Source organism: Spinacia oleracea, chromosome 3 (assembly GCF_020520425.1).
Source record: "Spinacia oleracea cultivar Varoflay chromosome 3, BTI_SOV_V1, whole genome shotgun sequence".
Taxonomy (NCBI): domain Eukaryota; kingdom Viridiplantae; phylum Streptophyta; class Magnoliopsida; order Caryophyllales; family Amaranthaceae; genus Spinacia; species Spinacia oleracea.
The window spans coordinates 6,245,088-6,268,532 of record NC_079489.1 but is presented as its reverse complement, the minus strand read 5'-3'; the positions used below and the strand labels follow the sequence as shown (position 1 = coordinate 6,268,532).

Genomic DNA, 23,445 nt, shown 5'->3' with positions numbered 1-23,445 from the left:
GGTTCGCCAAGCTAAAGCTGCCCGACGAAGGTGCTAAGACCTAAAACTGGTTGGGTCCATTCCAGCCCAAGGGGCACAAAGCACAGCTCAACCCGGCTCACACCATCTTTAAGTTAGTCGAACCGTATGTTAATCATCCAAACGCAACGTGATCAAATCGAACATTTATAAGTTCGTTGTAATACACGAGAGGTGGCAAACAAACTAGTGGCGTTTCCGAAATGAAGAACGGTAACCGAAATGAAGTTGAAGAAACTACAATACGGTAACCGAAATGTAACAAGTGCGGAAATATGTCAGTATCAGCTCGACAGCTTGTGAACAAATTACAACATCAGAAAAATCTCCAAGATAAACCAGAAATGAAACTTCTCAATTGCTTTCAGATAATTTGTGACACCAATCTCATAAACACTTGCTCAAATTGTTTTGCGCAAGAAATTGCTTACACAATCAACGCAATTTTTAAGGGAGGAGAAAACTATAGTGTATGAAAAACTGTTGGACAACTGCATAATATATAATGTGGAGCCTAAAAAGAAGGAAAAAATCGGCAGACTCCCCCTCCTTCTTTAAAGTTTGAGTAGGCGAGAACGGGAGGTTAAGTACATAGGGTCAAAAAAATTGCTTCCTAATGCATTAATCAAAAGCTATCTATCCAGAACTTTAAACTACATACTACATACTGCTTCTGAGTTCTGACAGTTGCTGATGTACCTTGTATCTCTGTATATATTCTTACTCACGCGTGGAGCAGCAAAACTAATCAATATGATAGCGAGATATAGCTGTGTCAACTTTTTCATGACGCTTTTAAATGGGTTTTTCATCTATCTTTCACGCTTTTTCCTTCTCGTGCTCAGATGTTCATTGGCTCGGATTCAGTATCTCTTTCCTTGAGTCCATATGCTTCTGTTTCTGTTAATAAGTTTATTACCAGTATTAGAAGCAGATAGCAGCTAGATTGGCAGAAGAATAACAAGAACTACTATTGGAAAGGCAAGAAATTGCATAAATTTCTAAAGCTAATGCCAAGTCTAGTCTGTTGAGCATCCATTCTACTTCCTCCGCTCTTTTTTGTTCTTTACGTTTGGTATTATGCACGCGATTTAACGGCTAATTAATATGCATTGAGATTCCTTTGATTTTCTATTTAAACAAGGCAATTTACGTTTATTTATAATGTTTTCACTTTCACTCCGTATCAAAAATATGACACTGGGTAAATGTGAAAGATTTAATGCCCAATAGAAAAGTGTGAGAGATTAAATGTCCCAATGAATTTAATTGGGTAAAATAATCCTTGGGCACAAATTCTGATAGAATATTAAGACACTTATGTGATAATATAAAAGGGACGGAGGAGAGAGTACTTACTAGGTTTTTCAGAAATCGCCATGAGTCGTCTCTGCAAGATAGACGCTACGAAGAGGAAGATTGAGCACATGCCAAACATGACAGTGATGGGGAAAGCGTTGACCTACAAAGACAGACACAAACAAGCGTTAGAAACAAAGGAGAGTAAGAGGCAAAGAGAGATGAAATGGTAGTAAAAAAAAGGAGAGAGGGTTCTGTGGTGACATACATTGTATAGAACAACACAGACAAAAATATTAAGAGGAATGCGGAAGAAGTTCATGATGGTACTCCTGGCTTCCTCCGGAATGTACTGGGACCTCATCTTCATGATAGATGGCCAGAAAATTCCAACACATGCTTCAAAAGCACAGAAGCCGAGAACTTGGATGCAACCTGAAAAACTGATGCCACCACCCTTCACCTTTGAGGGCTCTACAAGGAACTGTGTAAGGATATGAAAAGTCAGAACAATGACAAGAAATTTAAATCCAATCTAGTTTGGGATTAGAGGTGGAGATATAACATACATTCGTCACAATTGGTAGCAAGAGAGATACAGCGGATATGGAGAAAACTATTTGCATATAGCTCTCAACTCTAGGAGATGAACGAGCCAGAAGCCGAGATGCAATAGAGCTTCCCAACATCGAAGCCAGCATAAAAGTTGCAAAAATAAACCCGTGTGGAATTTCCTCATCGTTTGGGCTCAATGCAGGGGTCCAGAGGAACACAAAGGTATACATAGAACCCTCAAACAATGACTGGATGGCTCCAAGTAAAGCTATTTTTTCATCTGAAGATAGTAAACAAAATTTACCCCAAAATTAAGATATCTCTAAGATTTGAAGAAATAAAGAAACAAAAAAGACAATCACTAAAGATAAAGGAGTCTTCTTTAACAAAGGATCCTTTAACTAAAAGTCTAAAAGTAGAACAATTAAGATACTAGTAAATCTGTCAGTTGCTAACCAGGAATCATGATTGGGAATAAAGCATACAGAAGATATATACAATCATTTAAGGTCAAGAGTTTTCTTACCCGAAGCAATAGCTATTGCAGCACCCTTGAACTGTGCAAGCAAATCCTTATTCTCTGATGGATCTCCATAGTTCTCAGTCCATGATGATAAAATGATGGCCATGCCTATAGCAAGAAGACATGCTGCAGCGTCGAAGGGTGCAACAGGCCCAAACCCGAATGTATCCACCAGCAAATTTCCGACCAATCCAGAAAGAATAGCGACGAGACCGTTCCCAAGAAAAATTGCTTTTGAGAAAGTTACAGACAGCCATTGTTGCTCAAAGCCCCTCTACAGAAATCACACGAGAGAAGAAACCCATAGTCAATAGAATAAATAGCCAGAAGATAAAATTCTCAGGTCTATGTTTAAATCGAGATAAAGCAGATAAAAGGCGAAGATGCTTTGAAGGTATGAGCATAAAGTCAAGGAAAAAGGATACACACTGAGATAGCCACATATAAGTTTTGACACAATGCACAAGTTCAAACTTCAAAGTGAACTAAACCAGATAGAGTGCAAAAATCATACTGAAATGCACCAAACCAAACATAGACCTATCAATCATTACAATTGGAATTTCACACCTGTGCTCATGTAGAATATGCAAACAAACGACACGACCCCGAGTCCAAACTCCCACCCACCAAAAAAATAGGATCACAAAGGAAAGAGGAGAAGAAAAAGATTAAACAGTGAACATTTTCCGGACTTGATTTTAAACAGAAAGCATTACCAGAATACCAGACATGATTTCAGTGATTTTATGCAAATTGGATTTTCAATCGTTTTCTATCAACTAGACATACAAAATGTGATAATATGGAAAATCTATTTACTTTCATCCAATTTGGAATGTAAATTAGCAAATGTAATCCATCCATCTGAAAGACAGAATCATTTTTTGGTCAACCATATGTAGAAAAAACTATCTTCTTTTACAATAAACATATCCACTCATGTTCAATATTTCTAAATTTCGAAAGGCACTCATGACGTCCTTGAAAAGAACTTCTGTTTTCGCAGATCACAAGTTACAAATGTCATTATGACACAAAGACACTGAGAGTCAGATGATGCACTGGTTTGAGACAAGAACCAGAATGACCGTTGCTAAGAAGGAACCAGTAGGGTTGGTATGGACTATGGAGGCTTCCTCCTGCCCAACGTACACTCTTGGGGATAATGTATAAGATGGCTTTCAAACAGATATGTATTCATGCAAGGTAATTTGAAACTCACCTTGTTGTGCTCTGCAACAAGCCATGACTCAAATGCAGAGAAAAGAAGTGATGTGGCTATGCCTCCTAGAATTCGACCCAGCATAAGGACTTTGTATTGAGGAGAATGTTTGGTGATGCAACTCAGAATGTAGGTAATGCAATAAGTCACACATGCCCTCTTCCGGCCCCTGGATTTGCGCAAACAGAAGTAAGATTGGATAGAAAGGAAAAGCAATAAAACATTTTGAAGTATCAAGAAAGAAAGTACAAGGAAGCATTACTGTTTGTCAGCCAGAGATCCGACGATTGTCCCAAATAGCATAGAGGATCCGAAACCAGCAATGAATAGCTGTCCAATATCCCCTTTCCCGAAACCATAAGTACTATAAAGATAGTATACATATGGACCCTGCAACCAGTCGCCAGCTGTTCACATATAAACAGTTCATCAAAAACACTTATACATTCTCATCCACAATTCAGTAGCCATATAAGAACAATTTAGCTTAAAGATACACTGATTGGGCTTAAACTTGCCTCTCTTAAGGCACTAGAATCTATTGAAGAAAGTAAAAATCTTAAAATTTAAAAGAATCCTCTGTGCTAGACAAACAACGGACTTCAATCCTGATTGGAGTTCCGCAATAGAAATGCTATCATTAAAGATAAACAATTTGGATAACGTCTCATTATGAACAAGAAAGACATGCGACCCAGTATAGCCAAGGCTCTAATATTCCATCAACATGCTACCAAAAACCAAAGATATATCAAAAATTTGGCATACACCCATTAACCTTGCACTGCATAGTGCATATAACCACCAGCACTATCATTAAGTCAATAAACCCCTATTGCACCTCCAATGCATTGACCATTACTGAAGTTCCACGCCATTGCACTGTGCCTAAAACATGGAAATTCTCTTTTACAGTTTTACCTCAACTATTTTTGGCAATTGATCCTTAAAACTTTGAAATTAGTGACGGTATGACATATCCAAACTAATGACTCAATTTCTGACATACTTACCTAGGGATCACAAGTTAAAAGTATCTTCAAAAACTTATTTTTTTTGGTATGAATGAGCCACAAGAGCAATATAAATTACAAATATGGGCGGAGTATTCGAATCTAAGACCTATTACAATAGACCCCCAATCTTAACCACAAGGCCAAGACTTCATCGGTATCTTCAACAACTTATGAATGCACACTAATTTGCAAGCCAACGCAAAAGCTGAAGTTATCTCTCTATTAGGCCTTGATCACAAGAAGACTTAATCTTCCTTGTCAAATTGAAGTTTGAAAAAATTAATCAAAAATCTTAAGCACACGTATCTGATAAATAGCCTTATATTACAATTATATTAATATGATGATAGTGTATTAGCGTAACTTATGTGGTCAAACTATTACATTGAAAATGTCAAACGATCCTTCTTTCGAATAAAAAAAAACTCTGAAACAACGCTTATTCTGGAACGAAGAAAGTACCAAATTATGATCACATGGTTGAACAATTCTTCCAAATATCTTAACAGGCATTAATTTTAGCACTCCTTTCGACACCAAACAATCAAAACACCACCCCATAACAAGTCACAAGGTGATGCATATGAGCTTGTGAGAGTGCTAAAATCATACCAAATCGATGCACACATAAATTTTTGGTGTATAGAGAATCACACAGAGCAATGATATGGACGAGATTTGATCCCATGGAATGTCGGCAACACTCCTCGCATACACGACTTTACCAACTAAGCTAGCTAAAATCCATCATTACAAATCTAGACACAATTAACATATTATATTCCAAGCCATAAACCACATTAATCTTAATATTATATTGACATTTCAACTACAAAATCTACATTGACATTATTTCTCTAGGACCCACACCATACAATGGCGATTATTTCTTTAAAAAAACAAATCAATCCTAATCCAACAAACCGAGATCCAACAACATTAAAACGCATATAAATCATCACAAAAACAAAATAAAACACCAGATCAACCCAAACAAACCAGAATCAACCAAAATTAAGACAAAAAAATCAACAAAATCAAACGAAAAAACAAAAATGCGGGGAGAATAAGATCTAGAAATTAAAAGGGAATGATCGATTAAAATTACCCATCATGAGAGAATAAACGAGGACATAATTGTTTTTGAAGGAATTGAAAGCAGTGGAAGTATTGATACGATCTTTGTTGTTCTTGCTTAGCTCAATTACCGCAACGACTGCAGAAAGAGATCCGAATAACAGGTAGAAGAACCACTCCATTTTTTTTCTCTGGAGAGAGAGAATTTGAGGAGAGAGAAAGTGAAGAAAAAAAGGATGATGAATTTCTGTTCTTCTGAAAATGAGGTATTTTGCAGTGGGATTATATAAACAGAGAGAGTGTGTGAGAGTGAGTGAGAGTTGCTGTGGAGACGCGGGTTTGTTGATATTGGAAGGAAGGACACGTGGCAAGATCAGGGAAGGGGTGATTATGGGAAGTGATTAATTAATTGTTTAGGTGTCGGTGGATTTTGAATTTGGTTGGTCCTTCATATCATAATTATTCTTCGTTACTCACTACTGTAGTCACTACATACACTGAGTACACTCACTACATACACTGAGTACCAATTGAGGTTGGCATGAGTGGTTAAGGGCCTCTTGCTCCTTAACCAAGGTCTCGGGTTCGAGCCTTGGGAATGGAAAAAATCTCAACTGGGAGGGATGCTGCCCATCGAGGTACCCATGCAAACTCCCACGGGAGATTACCTCGCCGAAGGCGGTGGGAACTCCTCGTACTAGAACCAAAAAAAAAAAAAAAAAAAAAAAAAAAACTACATACACTGAGTACACTCACTGCTACACTGTAGTACTATATAAAAATTAAACGGCTAAAATGTTAAATTTGTAAGTGTTTGGTAAAGTAGCGGTTTAGGTAGCGGTTGTGTAGCCTTTGTCAAACGTTAAAATTAGTAGTGTTTAAGATAGCGGGTACCGTTTGACAAATTTATAATAAAGTTTTAAATAACATTTTAGCTTTTATTTTTATTTTATAATATCAACCGCTACTTTTACCGAACACTCATATTAGTTACCCGCTACCTTGACAGCTAATCATTACCCGCTACTATCTACTCGCTACTCTAACCGCTACTATTCACCGCTACTCGCTACTCTAACCGCTACCCGCTACTCAACGTGAACATGACCTAGTTAGTATATCTCTAAAATAAAATACTTCTTTCGTTCTATAACTATCGCATTTTTTTTTTCTACTGTTCACATTAAAACTTTTATCATTTTTGTGATTCACACCTAAGAAAATTGCAGTCATGCGACATCTTGTTAGATTCGTATTAATATATATTTTCTAATTTTTTAAAAAATTATTTTTACATATATATAATTCGAGATATTAAGAGCCAAAATATGCATTGAAAAGCGTAAAGTCAACCATGATGCAATATTTAAGGAACGGAAGAAGTAATCAATTTACTGTCTACGTCAGTAACAATTTCGGTCTTTTTTTAATGACTCAGCACAAAGTCGTCAACTCAATTAGCGACTTTATTTTAAGTAAGTCGTCAATAGAATTGTTGAAATTAGCTTAAAGCAAATTCACCAACAAGAAAGCCTGTTTTTAGCAATAATAAATGTCATTGCGATTTTTTTTAGAAGTATAAGTTTCTTATGATGAACCACTTATTATTTTGGCATTAAGGACTATTCAGATGAACTAATGTAAGTTCAAATAATTTCAGTTCAACAAAAATAAGTTTTTTCAGCAAAAATAGCTTCAGTTAAATTCAGATGTTTTAAGTTCATTCAATTCAGTTGTACCAACCGAGTCTAATTGCCATTAGCGCAAAGGGGTAAGCAAAATAGTCGGATACTTGATGCAGACCTTTAATTGATTAAAGGAATTTATTTTGACTCGTAATTAAATTAATTGACATGTTTAAATTCGGATATATTTATTATAAACCTTTTTTTTATTGTTTTACTTTAGGTACTTATTAGGACATGTATGATTGTAAGACAGTAAAAAGATACCAAAAAAATCCCCCACTTTAGGTATTTATTAGGGCATCTATGATTGTAAGACAGTAAAAAGATACCAAAAAAAATCCCCCTTTGATGAATCGTAAGTTTGTAACCCCATGCTCACCCAACCTTTGTTTGGTAATTGGTTTACTTTCAACCTTTTTGTTCTGATTTTGTTTTTATACGGTCAAATAGTGGGATAGTGGGATAGTGTGTTACACCTTTTCAACCAAAATGAAACAATTAAATGGCTCATCTTACATTCTTACTCTTGATGACTTCTGCTCAACCGTTTCACATTGACTTTTTACCTATTTCGCCTAAGGGCGTGTTCGGCAATAGCGTTTGAGGTAGAGGGCAACGTTTTGTCCTAGTCAATACGATGCTTGTAAAATTTGTAAGTGTTTAGCAAGGTAACGGTTTAGGTAGCGGTAGAGGCAGCGTTTGGGTAGCTTTTGTCAAACGTTAAAATTAGTAGCTTTTATGGTAGCGGGTAGTTTTTAATTGACAAATTTATAATAAAGTTCTAAACAATATTCTACATTTTATTTTATTTTAGAATATCAACCGCTACTTTTACCGAACATACATATCAGTTAGCCGCTACTTTGACAGCTAACCGTTATCCGCTACCATTCACCGCTACCCACTACTCGAACCGTTACCCGCTACTCAACTGCTAACTGCTACCCGCTACCGCTAATTTTGCCGAACTTAGCCTAATACTGTACTTCGTAATTGGCTAGTATGCATATTATTAAATAAATAAATAAATAAATAACACGGTAAGCTAGATATTGGAATATCTAATATCTTCGTATATTGCTTTACCTAAAAGTATAAAACAATCAATATAAACAAATAACACAACAACTTAGAAAAATTACCAATAACTAGTAACGGATTACCAAACATTTCACGGTCTCGAAAGTAAAGACAAAGAAGTGTGTTGCACGCTTACAACATAGTTCACATATTGAATAGTATCAAAATTACACAACATAATTTGTACGAAGTATATTGAATAGCAATTGTTAGGTGCTAGTTCAATAGGGTCCATTCTTCTTACCTTTAAAAAAAAAATGAATAGCAACTACTTCGTATATTTTTGCTTGGCTATGGACACTTTATGAGTTAAGGACTTACCGTAAAAAAAAAAAAAAAAAAAAAAAACCTAAATTCAAGAACTTAAGGCCAATAGGATGTAAATGCATGAGAAAATATTAGTTAGTAGGTGAATGACATAGGAAGTTACAATGACAATCAAGGGTTGGTCTAGTGGTCGAAAGACTCTTTTTTCATTCATGAAATAGGGTTTCAACTACGTTCATTTTTAAGGAGAATGTTACATCTACAGATCTACCTGAAAAAGACCTTCCTTTTTTTAGCTCCTTTTAAAAATGCCTTAAAACTATAACCTAAAGTTGGTTATCCATCATCCCTCTAAGGATCCTTCTAAAAATGATTGCCACAGAGTAGTAGAGTGCATACTTCCATGTGTTCTTAGTACATAAGAATATAAATGATATAAATACAAAAGAAATGGGACGAATAAGGATGAGGATATATCCAATTAAGATTATAGCACCAACGGACCACCACAAAATCAGATTGTTCACTAACCAAAATATCTTCACCATGGCATCTTTTATGGTCCACCACTTTAAACAAAAACATTAATCCCATCTTCTGCAATCAAAGAACTGCAGTTTTCTAACCATAGTGTTCTAAATTTGAAGCATTGGATTTAAACAAAATGGCCACTTTCACTTCAATTACTCAACACCAGTCAATTTCGTCGTCATTGTACCAAAAATTTCATGAATCAACCCATATTTACTCCTCAAAATCTAGTCAGTCATCTTCTCTGATGGTCAGCTTAGGAAGAACTCCTGCAGGTAGTTTACACTATCGCGGCTCACCAGTGGGATTAAGCATCCGAAATGCAGCAACTAAACAAGCTAAATCTCCAGGTATTTTGGGTCTATGTTCTTCATAATGATAAATTCGGGGATTAGCGTCCCGTTTGGTAGCCGGTAATAAACGGTGGGAATGGGAATAAATCAAAGTGTTGAAAAAAACATCATGGTGTCCATGGTAATGAATTGTATCTCATACTCGGTGTTTTTCTTCATAAATTTGCATTACCATCCATTACTACTCCCCAAATGATAACGGATGGTAATGGAAATTTATATAAAAAAAGGATATGATTTTGAGTGAACTACCATTACCATGGGAATGAATATTAATTTTCCATACAAATTTACATACAAATTCATTCCCATTTACACCATTTATGGCCGGCTACCAAAGGGGCCGTAAGGAGTTAAGGACTTACTTGATTGCAGGGATTTTATATGATCTTGTATCAATGCCTTGTTCTGACTTTCTGATGACTTTCTATTGTTGGAGAGATTAGCTGAAGAAGAGTGGAAGGTAAAGCGTGAAGCTCTGCTACAGAATAGGGTATGCCACTTTCCTTACGGCTTTCTTTTCACCTTCCTCTGGATATCTCAGATTAAACACTGAATTAAAGCAAATCAAAGAAAGACTGTGACTTCAGACAGTTCCGAGTCATTAATCGATTCCCAGATGATGATCATCACAGTAATCAGTTCGGAATCAGAAACTTTTTGTTTAAACATGCACATATAGTGGAAGGTTACAGGCTACGTAATGCATCTCTTTTCCCTGTTAACAGACACTTGTTTTTCAATATTAATTTTCTATTACCACCTAAAAATGTAGGTTTGAGCAGTAATGAAATGCAGGGCAACTAGTGTTTGCTGAAAAGACATTAATCATCTATATTCACATGAGAAATCTATGTATGATCAAAATTAGTTCAGAATTCAGAAACATCTGCATGTCTGAGATCCTAGCTAAAATTGGAATTCAAGTCTGAATAACATGAGGTGAAATTACATCCACTGCTCAGAAAATAACCTAGGATAAGAGAAGAAGAGCAGTTTATCACAAAAAAGGGATAAGTGTGTAAGAAATAGTTAATGCTTAGCCCCAATTTCTGAGACACGACTATCCTAAGATAAAAGTATAGCAAAAGTCACCGAAAAGAGGTGCAACCTGCAAGACATTTTCAAAATAACAAAACATCTCCTTATCTTTGATTTTTTTGCAGGTAAGAAGTGTAGACGCAAAAGAAGCTCTGCGTCTGCAGAAGGAAAATAAGTTTGTGATTCTAGATGTACGGCCAGAGGCAGAGTTTAAAGAGGTTAGCCTGCTAACTTGATCACATTAAGCTAGTCTGAACTCTGAAACTCTAATAGCAACCTGGCACTAAGACAAAGGGGAACTTATGGATAGCTAAAACCGGCACAAATTAATTATTGAGTCTTAAAGTTTCGAATGTTGGGCAGGGGCACCCACCAGAAGCAATTAATGCGCAAATATATAGGCTTATAAAGGAATGGACTGCATGGGACATTGCCAGACGAGCTGCATTTGCATTTTTCGGTATCTTTTCTGGCACAGAAGAAAACCCTAATTTCATACAAGGTAATGTGCAGAATCCAGAATATCAGAATCACATAAGCAACTCCAAAACTAACTAAGCATTTACTTTACACTAACAGAGGTTGAATCAAAAATCAACAAAGATGCCAAGATTATAGTGGCCTGCTCAGCTGGGGGCACTATGAAACCCACCCAAAATCTTCCTGAAGGTCAACAATCAAGGTACATAAGCTATTTCTCAAAATATTTCCTCTTATTTCCTACATTTTATGCATTTAGTTGCATGACATGTTTGACAAACTTTCTGGCCTATGAAAACATAGGCATGTTGAACACACTACCATCATTTTTCTAGAACTTAATTCAACAGCAATCAAAATTTCCGTTCTTGTCTATAGCATAAATGTGGTCACTATCACAAATAGAAAATACCTGCCTACCATAACTCCTAGTATCTTTTCCTAGTAATCCTAGCTTCTACTCCATAATCTATGTTAGTTGCTAATTAACATCAGTAAAACTCTGCATCCAGGTCATTGATAGCAGCATACTTGCTTGTACTCAATGGATACAAGAACGTCTTCCATCTAGAGGGAGGACTTTACAGTTGGTCCAAAGAAGATCTGCCACTAGTTTCAGAAGAATAGTTTGCAGATAATCGATAACTCACGACTCTATGAGGAATTGAGGAGGTTAATTTTGTACGTGTGCTAGATATCGTTTGTGTATAGACAATGAGTTTTCCTTACATAGAGAGGAAGTTTATCTTCTCCACCACAACCCATGATTCCCTGTACAGTTGTCATTGAGAAACTTGCACCTCTGCAATGGTGAAAGTTGCCTACCACTAAATCTAATCAAATTTGGGAAGAGAATTTGTAATATGCTGTGCAAACTTAAAGAAATATCTTGGAAACTCAAAAATTATAAGTCTATGTTTGAATCAGGATCAACAAAGAACTAATCACATTAACATGAGTAAACAAATATCAGGATGATGTGAATTTTCATCATGGAGAAATGATTGAATCAAAAGAATTAAAAATATGATTCACTTCCTAAGTACTAACAAAAACTTTTGTTAAAAGAGATACCTCTTCCAAACAGTGTATACTTTGACCAATATGCATTTCAGAATCCAGAACCAATCTTGAAGGCTGGAAAGTGGAACGGCTTCCATCTGTCTCACATTCGTTGTAGAATTGAAATATAAACTCTGCTGATTGATGGAATCCACAGGAAACTTAGGATGAAGTAATCGTGCATACAGAAACTGACTGCATACCTCTGGACATCCTTAAGCTCTAAGTTGCATTATCTCTTCCCAATATAGGAAACATAACAAATATGTATAGTATTGCAGTAGTTACCCCCTCTTTTATACTTTCAAGGAAGCTCTTGCCATTTTAAGAGCACCCTGATAAGTCTGATTTCCACCAATAAAACCACTCATGTGTGCAAATACACAGCCAGGGATCCCTGCTATCTCTGATAGCTCTTTTCCCTCCAAACCCCTCCAATGTTGTGGCAAGGGTTTTCGGCTTTCAAATCTATCTGGTCCAACAGCCACTGCCTGCACTCGCCAAGAAGTTCGTCTATCATCCTGCATACAGTGAAAATGAGAATGTTAGCAAATTATCATAAGAGCATCTCCAACGGTAAGCTAATTTATAAATTGGCTTGTCATGCCACATAATATTTTAAGCTACTTTCATTTCTAGCTAGTTAGTACCCTAGTGGTTAGCTACTAGCTTGATATTTAATGTAGTCATATTTGTCAATCAATATTTAAATTTAATTTAATTTAATTTAATATATTTCATTGGCCAAGTCTTTTCAAGCAAATTAGCTTAAAATTTGCTTGGCCAAGCTAGTTTATAAATTTAACTCCAATGGTCAAGCTAGTAGCTTGGAATTTCTAAAAATTGCAAGCAAGTCCCTAACTACAACCATTGGAGATGCTCTAATATGCCACATACAAGGATCTATGATGTTGCTCTTCATTATACAATGTGATCCAGATATTCTGCAAAAGCATTTCAACTAAACAATATCCCCCCTCCCTACCCCACCAAAAAAAAGACATAGAAGTACATTATTCATACTAGTGTGTCAGTAATGCTAACATTACCTCATAGATAACGTATTTGATAGAAGGTTCAACCTTCATTTCCTCCTCAAGCTCAAAGATGTGAAGTTTCCACTGTTCAAAAGTGAAAACAAAATTCGGGTAAATCAGTATTACCAGTTTTAGTGCCCCTAACATGCCAAACAACAAAAGCATATGGGGCAGGAAAAAAAGCATATGCATATTACGAAGTATTCAACAATGCAGTCAAATGAAAGCAACTAACTTCTCTATCCCCACTCCAAGGGGGGAAAAAAAGAAGAAAGGCAGAAGGATGCGAAAAATACAGTCACCACTCACCACTTCTTATATTTCTGAATCTCTGAAGACCAACTAATTTTTCCAGATGAATTGTAGATTTTTAGGGGCTTGCTCGGAACACTTAAATAAATTAACTAGGAACCATGTTTAATGGATGAGATGACAATACAAACCAGCAAAGTTTTTCAAGTCGTAGCACGGACACTTACAGGGCAAGACTTCTTCAGCACCATGATTTCACCACTGGAGTCGATATCTTGCCTTGCTTGAAGACACTCTACTACAATTGATCTAGCCGGTAGCCATGATTGTGCATGAAAATGAATGCTCTGCAATGTAAAATATAATAGCAGAATTTAAGTGGAAGAAAAATGAATCCCTGTGTCACCGAATCACCAATGGTTGCATATCACAAGAGAAAGAAACAGGGTAACTGATAAAAGAACATGACAACACAATTCAGATATTTGCACCTCCAAAAACTCATTCCCAGCCAATGCCATTGCCTTCTGGAAGGCCTCATTTTCACGCTCAGCTGACTGATCAGGATCTGTCCAGCCAAGATTCAATCTTCCAACTCTAGATGACAAGTATGTGTTAATGACATATTTTGGTGATAGGTCTGCACTGTATTGATTGACCCCATTGTCTACAGCATCAACCGCCTGCCACAACAGGTAATGCATCAAGACATTAACAACGATATAAATCCAATGACATAAACAGAATAATAACAGTAAAAATACGAGATGGATTCATCCCTTTTAGCTTCCCATCTGCCACCCTTCAAAACGAAAATGAGAAAAGGGGTTACAAAAGAGAATGTTAGGGGAGGAATGTTAAGGTTAGTTAATTGTTTTGTCTGTTTAGCTTTACTTTTGTATAAATAAGTTGCATCGTAGATTGTAATATTCATTCAAGAATTAATACAAACATCTTCATCTTATTCTCTATTCTCTCTCTAAAGCATTCTAATTCTTCTTCTGTCTTATTCTCTCTCTCAATTCTGTTCAAACTATCTGAACACCATTATTGGTTGTTCAACAAGCAGTGAGCTTAGCCTCCTGCATCAGTGGTATCAGAGCCGTTCTTTCCTCATACTATTTTCCGTTCTTGAGAAATTCTGCTTGCACACAGCTTGTTCTTGAGAAATTCTGCTAGCACACAACCTGTTTGAGTAAATTCCCAGCCAAGAAACTTTGAGTTCTTGACGTTTTTCCAATCATATTTGAAACAGAATCTTGTTCTAGCACATTGCAAAATGGGGCTTGATGATTTTTACAACAACCTTCAACAAGAAGAGCCAATCATTCCACAACTTGAAGTTGCTCAACAGAAAAAGGTAATAAAATCATTCAAAAAGCTTTTGAAGAGTGAATGTTTTGATAGTTGGAATAAAGGATTTTGTGAATGGTGTGATGAACCATTACTTCCGGTACATGAATGCAGCCATAGTGGTGATAATTGGGATTTTGTTGTGGTATATGATGAAGAAGGTGATTATGTGATTGCATTGGAGTTCAGTAATAAGGATGCACCAAAGGTGTTTGATAAAATGTCAAGCAGAATTGTAGTTTCCGAAGAAGTAAGTTCTACAGTAGCCAATAACTGCCGTTCAATGCTGAGTACTTAATCCTCTGTGTCAATTCCTTCTTCAGAATTAGTAAAAGTTGATGCTATGCTCACTAATCCTAAAGCATTCTTTCTGCCTACACCATCACATGTTAATCAACAAGCAATGTTGGTCAAACGGGAACTACATATTCTTGGAGAATCAGACAATTCGTTTGAGATTCATGTGAGGGGTTTTGACTACATAATCTCCCTGGAACTAGTAGCAGTACTAGTCAACACGAGGCCTAGACTTTGGCCTCCTCCTCTACCTCCTTTTTAATGGCAAACTAGAGACGTGAAGTGTTGAAACTGTCTGTTGAGACTGTCAACATAAGCAATTAAAGAAGAGAGATGCTAGCTTGATTAGTTAAATGTCAGTTGCTTGGTGCATTCAGTAGAGAAATTAGGAGGTGGGTTCAGAATTTTGTTGGATTTCTTGGTTATCTTGATGACATCAATCCATCACGAGTGAGTTCCATCAGTTGGTTTTGCTGGATACTTACATATTTTTTGATGCAAATTGTTTTGGTGGCATAAAAGTTTTACAGTCATCAATATGTTCTACTGTATGCTTTCATCTTGATGCAGACTTGAGGACAAGTCTTTCATAAGGAGGGAGGAATGTTAGGGGAGGAATGTTAAAGTTAGTTAATTGTTTTGTCTGTTTAGCTTTACTTTTGTATAAATAAGTTGCATCGTAGATTGTAATATTCATTCAAGAATTAATACAAACATCTTCATCTTATTCTCTATTCTCTCTCTAAAGCATTCTAATTCTTCTTCTGTCTTATTATCTCTCTCAATTCTGTTCAAACTATCTGAACACCATTATTGGTTGTTCAACAAGCAGTGAGCTTAGCCTCCTGCATCAGAGAACGATAAATCATGTTGCTAGTGTCTTTGGGGAAGTATCAAATACCCAGATTCAACCTAACCTTTGTCAGTCCATGAACACCAAAGAAAAATTACTGTTCTTATTTTGTACTTATCTGAGGAATAAAATAAAATTTTATCCGATAATGTATACTGGTTGATTGAGCGATTGAGAGCCAATATAAAATTGCTGGAAAAATGAAAGAGCCAACCGGATTAGCATTAAGGCTTAACAAGGACATATACTACTTCCAATGCATATATTATACTTTGTTGATTACTCAGTTTTATATTCAATAAGAAAGCACCTCACACATCATCTAGAAAAAGGTCCTTTCCTAGGCCGGGGCCTGTCTTCTTTTCTGAATAATGGAGTTACTCTAGCTGTTGACATACGCTTTGAGTTGAGTTCTTGCTCGTTACTGCTTTACACCCTATCAATAGATGAGAAACGCACTCTAGACAATAACTAAAGTTTCCCAAGAAGGATTAAAACATAAAAGAGCGTCTTTGAAGACATGTGAAGCTATGCAAGCTCTAGGATGTCCACACTAGATGAATCCATTGTCTAAAAGTGATTAACAAGACCAGGCTGCATGTTTTTCAACCTCAGGTACTTTCCACTAGTTTCCGCTGAAAACACCTCGCATCTGAAAAAGAGTATGCTGATGTATACTCCTTACAAACATGAGGAGGATCCAGTTTAGTACAGAGAAAAAGAAAAAGAAGATATAGAAAGTTAGAAACTGTATCATCTCTTATTTCCAATTCTTGGCCTTGATTCTGCTAAAGATCGGCCCTAGTTCCCGCAGTTTATATGCTTGCATTACCCCGACTAATCCTAGAATGTCCGCATTATGACCTATACCATAAAGCCCTGAATTCAACTTTCTGTCCAAACCAAATCAATGAACTTGACAACTGTAAAGAAAGGTATATATATTTCTATCCTGAGTGAAGAGGAAAGATTTAACAAAACTTTACAAGTCCCCGGTCACTAAGCAGTTGTAAACGACTTTTTAATTACTGTTAAAACTGATTAAGAAGAAAAACAAGAAGTATATCAAACACAAACCGCTAGGAATCAATGGGAATAATGAAACATGTTAAGTAACAAACAAATAACACAAGCAAGCATCAAGAAGAACCCTAGACCCACATTCACAGTTTGAAGTCCAATTACCTCGACAAAATTCTTGTAGACAGCTAGAAACAACTTATGCACATCTGGATGCTCCTGATCAAGCTGAAGCTCCTTAGCAATTATCTCTTTTCCATAATGCTAGAAAAGAGAAGAGAACCAACACAAAGATTTAATTATCAGTGTGTGAAACAATATACTTCTTATTAGATACAAACAACATACATTGTGATTTCCAAATGATGGTCATCATATATACAGCGCACGGCATGATGGGAAGGATAAAAAAAGAGATGAGAGACCTCATAACCAACTGATAACACATAATGTTAAGATACCTATGCACATATTCAGAGCACTTTTCGAGTTTTCTCAATCAAATACTTCGTATGTGTTAGTTCCACAGTAAATCTGTTCTGAAAACAGTTGAGAAACAGCTAAAATACAAGTACTACGTTCTACATAGTTTGTTTTGTGATGGCCTATTATACAAGCAGAGATCATATAAATTTCTACCTACCAACCATAGAGTTAGGGGTTCGATTCTCATCAAACACAGGGGTTTCTCCGGATCACCAATCCCACATTCTGTCATAATTACAAGTGTAAACATTTCACTGAATCACATTCCAGTCTCCAGGCCGGGGTTTCCCTATGAAGTCAGCTCCCCCTTAATCTCCTAAGTTCCATACTCGGATTTCCAACTCAATTACCTAAAAGTCTAAACAATTATCAGATCTATGCAGTCTTTATGTTCGCAATGACAACAAAGCTATGTTACAGTTGACCCTACAACCATTATGTAACTACCTTCATAATTACAAGTGTAAACATTTCACTGAATCATTCACATCACTGTTATAAGAAAGAGATTTCAAAGAATATTGAATATTTAAGCCAAGTAGCGAACTCACAAAGCCAAACCTAATTACCTAAGAACATGAAACAGGCAAGAAGAGCCTCAAAAAAGGAAGATTTAAATAAAGAGACATTTCGTCGAACACCTTGTATACAAGCCCAGCACTACTAAGTTTAGTCCCAAACCCATGACCAAAAACCTCATCAAAACCCTTCTGATGATGATCATATCGATCTCGGCACGGATCATAAAATCCTCCAACATCTATAACAGCATCCAGCGACTCCAACACCTACACAACATTCCACAAAAACATAAAAATGTCAAAATTCAAGTAAATTGTGCAAAACTGAGGAAAGCGAAAAAGGGTTTCAGAACCTGAAGGTCTCGAGTTCGAATAAGCTGAGAATCGGCGAATTTGGAGGTGTGACGAAGGAGAAAGCAGCCGAGAGCTTCGTCGCAGTGAAAGCTGCCGTTGTGTGTTCCTACGCTCTTCGGAAGGTGGGCGGTGGAGGAGAGAGAACGAGAAGAAAACGGCTTGTACAGGGTTTTTCTGAAGGGTAAAATGGTGAGCTTTGGTTGCGGGAAGAGGGAATTTAGCTTGGAGGTCCATAGTCGAAGACGCAGTGTTGTTGTTGCCATTGTTGAATTGTGGGCACCGTTGAAAGAAGGCGGGAGGGAGAAAGTCGCGCCTAACGTCTATTTTAGTTTTGCGACTATCAAAAACTTATATGAATATTGAACTATTCGTGTATTGAACTATTTGTGCATAATGTTTATGCAAGTGATGTATTCAATATATTTTATATGAATATTGTAAATTAAATGATAAGTATTTGATTTTTTTTTTTATAAGAATAAAAGAAAAAAATATTAGGAGATCCTTATCACGAGGAGCACTCGTAATGTATCAGAGAAAATGATGAGGAAATAAACTAAAGTTACTACAATTATCAATATCTAAGCTAGTAGAAATAAGATGTCTAACATTGACAATTCAATCTTGTAAAGAGAGGACCAAGTATCAAGCACAACATTTATTATTAAAAGATTATCACCTTCGATGTGAAGGTTAGAAATACCCATATCGCGAGCAAGGATGATGCTTAGGTCGAGAGTTGTGACTTCTGCGGTGAACAAGGAAGTGGAACCCAGATTGTAAGCGCAAACTTTACGAGGTTGACCATTGGAGTTGCGGATGATGACTCATGTAGTTGCGGAGTTATGACGTACCGAACCATCGAAGTTGAGTTTGAAGAAATTAGGAGGAGGGGCCTCACATGCTACTGAGATGAGGTGGAGGTTAGAGGGAGGATGTGTAGGGGGGTGCCTGATAGGCTCGCCCAAAGAAAGAAAAGAGTCTATACTAGTTATGTAGTCTCATTCCATAAACGTGAAAAGAGTTAAAGAGCACGATGATTCTAAAACATCATACATTTCATGCATATAATGATAAATATATAATGATAAATGTCGTGTTGTTAAATGTATCTGGAGTATCTACATATACAATAACGTTAAAAAAGTTTACACCATACGATATAGTGATATACCATCTAATATTTATCGTCACCTTTGTAACAAATATCCTTCAACAAAAAAATAAACAAATATTACTACTTTCAAAATTAAAAAATACAAACTACCTTGATCTACCTGCAATATTGCTTCTACTTAAGAAAATGTACACTCAATTTTAACTCAAATCAAAAGATTCACCCCTACTACCATTTTTCAATCTTAATCTTCCATACATTTTCTGAATTTCCCTTATAGCATAATAACCATCTCGTTTTCCTTTAGATTCCCCATCTAATTCTTCTAAAACTTGATCTTTACCACTTACATTTAGTTGTTGTTCAACACAATTAATTGGTTTACCATCTTCACTTTCAAAAGGCGAAACCCTCGCCCTCAGGACCCCTACCGCCTGACCACTCGGGTATCGTGGAGGTTTACCATCATCACTTTGCAAAGCCTTAATTATAGTTTTTATAGCCCTACTAGGAGAACTCCTATGTGATATCATAATCTCACTAATCTCGGCCGGGCTTAACCGTGGCCCGTTTTGTTGAATCAAGTCCTCCACTTGACTAAACAACTTGTGTTCTTTACAACCCAAATGACTCAAAGCCAATCCCTTAAACCCATTAAAGTCACAAAATGGGAAGTGAATATGGACATCAACCCGACCCGGCCTTATAACCAAAGGGTCAATATGGTTTTTACAATTCATGGTAAAAACCATTACCCTTTCCTCACCACAACTTGACACAACACCATCCATAAAATTCAAGATCGTGGATAAACTCACCCCATTTGAATTCCCCATCAAATACCAATCCAAATTCTCAATCAAAATCAATGACTTTCTTGTTGTTTGTAACAAGAGCATCTTCAAACCCGACCCGTCAAACGGCTTCGACAAATCAATATCATAAAGATCATACGACAAGAACTTAGCCATCGCGGCTACAAAGGTAGACTTACCCGTACCCGACCCGCCATATAACAAATAGCTCCGTTTCCAAACACGTCCAATTTTGTTGTAATAATGTTTAGACTTCAAAAACAACTCAAGATCATTCTTAACCTTACTCTTAACTTCATTATCCAACACTATGTTATCAAATGATGATGGATTAACAAAAGGAAACGATCTCCACAATGGATTAATATTATTAACCCCATTTTCGCCCGAAAAACGGTTAAGATAAACCCTTAATTCCTTTTTCTTTTGCTCAATCTCATCAACCACCTTGTAAATATGTTGAATGTAAGGAACCAAAACCCTCTTCTTATCTTTAGCCTTAATCTTCAACACAACCTCACCTCCACGATCTATATTATCGCATTTATTGTACATCCAGGTAACTTCTGCATGTAAAAACGTATCCGAAACACACCCATTAGAGTCTAAGGACACAAGAATATCACCCGGTTCATCTCCTGAAAAAAGAACCGCCAAATCGGAATCTTCCAAAGAAGGCAATGATTTTATGTAAGTAAAGATTTTTCGAAACAAGGGATTTTCTTGAGAATGATCATTGTATTGAGGGATTTTGTATGAATTATAGATATGAAATTGGTTTACAAGAAGAGTTGAAAACCTAGTAATGATACGAAAAAGTGACGTGTGATACAAGAAATGAAATAAAAATATGATCACTAATAGTGTAATTAGTAACCAAATTAAGAATGTGAATTCTAGGATCATCATATTGGTTTTGGACAAGCAAAGTTTAGATTAGACAGAAAATAGGGATTACTTATATATACTTATGCCTTAAGAAGGCGGTCGAGACGGGGGAATTGAATTAGTCAGAGAAAGACACGGACAAGGAGTAGCAAAAGTATGAATAAAACGTTGTAAATAGTGACGTAGGGTTTGTTGAAAATGATAACGTTTGTTCAAAGATAAGCAGTAAACTTTGGCACTTTGCCTAAGTGAAGATGAAGAATAAAGAATGTGATAATATTGACTAAGTATGGAGAGAGAGAATGAGAGATTAGTCGTAATGGATGTATTTGTTTGACACATTTTAGCTGAAACTTTGCCTTTGGAGTAGGGTGGTAGTTTCGGAGGAAGTGGAAGTGTGGAACCTATAGTCTATAGCCCATTTCCAAAACATGGTCTTTTAAAAATGAAAACAATTCCAAGTTTCTTTATAGATGCTACTTTGAGCTATTACGGATTCTTATTTAAAAGTGGTGTACAATAACTATCGGATATCGGAAAAAATTAACTTAAAATGTTTAAAAGTTATCCCGACATGCTTCTTAAAGTAAAAGTTATTTATTTTTTATTAATAAAATTTTAAAAAATTTATTCCTTCAAAATCATTAATAGTGTACTCGACCCTCTGTCCTTTTAATTCTTTACGTATTTCGTTTTGGGTGCCGCAGTTTAATCTTTAAGTTTGGAATATTCTCTTTTACATTATACTCCGTACTCCGTAACATAAAGGCACCTAATACTATATCAAAAATTGTGTCAAGTGATTATTTTAATTAATTAAATTCATTGGGACATTAAATCTCTTCCATTTTCCATTGGACATTAAATATCTCACACTTTTCTAGTGTCAATTTTTTTTATAAAAGTGAAAATATTATAAATAAACACAATTTGTATTGTTTAAATGAAAAAGGAGGAATCTCAATCAACATCATTTAATCGTTAATTTGCATACATGATACCAAACATAAAGAATAAAAATGAACGGAGTGAATTTAAAGGTAACTATTTAACCTTTTAAAATGTTTATTTGATTCTTATTCACTATTTGGTTCATGAAAAAAAATGATGGATTTTAAAGGGTTAAATGATACTCCGTAAATTTTTACGTAGTACATTAATATTTAATAGTGATTTTGAAGGAATTTATGAAAATGAAAATTTTTATCACTAACAAAATAGATAGCTATAAAATTGGTATTATGAGAGGGACCTACAAAAGATGAAGTCACCAAAATACTTATCTCTATTCCTAGATACGGAGTATATAAACTTCAGAAATTGATTTTGACACACCTTCTCGTGAGTGGAGCACAGAAGATTGTGCTCTCATAACGAGAGACAAAACCAATTGTTGTTAGCCAAAATCATTTTCCCTAATTAAACTCTATGATTTGCTCTATTTTTACCCCACCCAAACACAATAAAAGAGGCATATATGATAGGTAGTGCCTAGTATAAGCATATGTAGTTAAACCAGAACCATTTAACAGATAACAGACCAATATTATATCAAAAATTGTGTCAAGTGATTATTTAATTAATTAAATTTATTGGGACACTAAGGCTATGTTCTGTTCACCTTATTTCCACTTATTTCAGGAAAAATAAGTTCAGATAAATTCATATAAGTTTAGTTAATATAAGTTCAGGAAAAAAATAAAGGCTGACCAAGTATAATTTATAACTAAAATAAGTTTTGATAAATTCTAATAAGTTTAGATAAGTTCAGTTTAGAAAATTCAGAAAAAATAAGTGAAAATCAGGTGAATAGAACGCACCCTAAATCTCTTCCATTTTTCTATTGGAACGTTAAATATCTAACACTTTTTCCGTGTCATTTTTTTTTTAATAAAAGTGAAATATTATAAATAAAGCAATTTGTATTGTTTAAATAAAAAAGAAAGAATCTCAATCCACATTAATTAATCATTACTTTTCGTACATGATGCCAAACGTAAAGAATAAAAATGAACGGAGGGAATATAAAGATAACTATTTAACCTTTTAAAATGTTTATCTAATTCTTATTCACTATTTGGTTTATGAAAAAAAATGATGGATAAACATTTTAAAGGGTTAAATGATAAATTTTTACGTAGTACATTATTAGTGATTTTGAAGGAATAATTTTATGATAATGAAAAAATTTATCACTGACAAAATAGATAGCTATAAAATTGGTATTGTGAGAGGGC

The 23,445-nt window shown here is 35.6% G+C and overlaps 4 protein-coding genes across 9 annotated transcripts; 1 reads left to right on the top strand and 3 right to left on the bottom strand.

Moving 5' to 3' along the window:
- Positions 1-352: 352 nt before the first annotated feature.
- Positions 353-6,023, bottom strand: LOC110783156 (uncharacterized). Its single transcript, XM_021987459.2, has 8 exons — positions 5,745-6,023; positions 3,883-4,027; positions 3,621-3,789; positions 2,399-2,669; positions 1,887-2,152; positions 1,586-1,801; positions 1,378-1,480; positions 353-918 (listed from the first exon to the last, which is right to left on the bottom strand). The coding sequence occupies exons 1-8, from the start codon at positions 5,893-5,895 to the stop codon at positions 860-862; spliced, it is 1,380 nt and encodes a 459-aa protein (XP_021843151.1). The 5' UTR covers positions 5,896-6,023; the 3' UTR covers positions 353-859.
- Positions 6,024-9,372: 3,349 nt separating this feature from the next.
- Positions 9,373-18,751, bottom strand: LOC110783154 (uncharacterized). 6 transcript variants are annotated; one of them, XR_008929784.1, is made up of 9 exons: positions 18,388-18,751; positions 18,155-18,301; positions 17,193-17,291; positions 13,996-14,187; positions 13,732-13,851; positions 13,265-13,336; positions 12,419-12,736; positions 12,228-12,313; positions 9,373-10,184 (listed from the first exon to the last, which is right to left on the bottom strand). XR_008929784.1 is itself a non-coding variant. In XM_021987457.2 (7 exons), exons 1-7 carry the CDS (start codon positions 18,649-18,651, stop codon positions 12,512-12,514), a joined length of 1,119 nt encoding a protein of 372 aa, XP_021843149.2. In that variant the 5' UTR covers positions 18,652-18,751; the 3' UTR covers positions 12,018-12,511. The 6 variants fall into 6 exon arrangements, 1 of the variants encoding a protein (XP_021843149.2); XR_008929785.1 differs by having other exon boundaries at positions 9,373-10,163; XR_002532025.2 differs by having other exon boundaries at positions 12,228-12,736.
- LOC110783155 (rhodanese-like domain-containing protein 14, chloroplastic) lies at positions 9,413-11,913 on the top strand. Its single transcript, XM_021987458.2, has 6 exons — positions 9,413-9,629; positions 10,079-10,125; positions 10,799-10,891; positions 11,037-11,175; positions 11,253-11,355; positions 11,666-11,913. Exons 1-6 carry the CDS (start codon positions 9,413-9,415, stop codon positions 11,778-11,780), a joined length of 714 nt encoding a protein of 237 aa, XP_021843150.1. The 3' UTR covers positions 11,781-11,913.
- Positions 18,752-19,551: 800 nt separating the features above from the next.
- Positions 19,552-21,235, bottom strand: LOC110783041 (AAA-ATPase At2g46620-like). The gene has a single exon (XM_021987336.2). It carries the CDS (start codon positions 21,227-21,229, stop codon positions 19,706-19,708), a length of 1,524 nt encoding a protein of 507 aa, XP_021843028.1. The 5' UTR covers positions 21,230-21,235; the 3' UTR covers positions 19,552-19,705.
- Between the last annotated feature and the right edge of the window lie 2,210 nt (positions 21,236-23,445).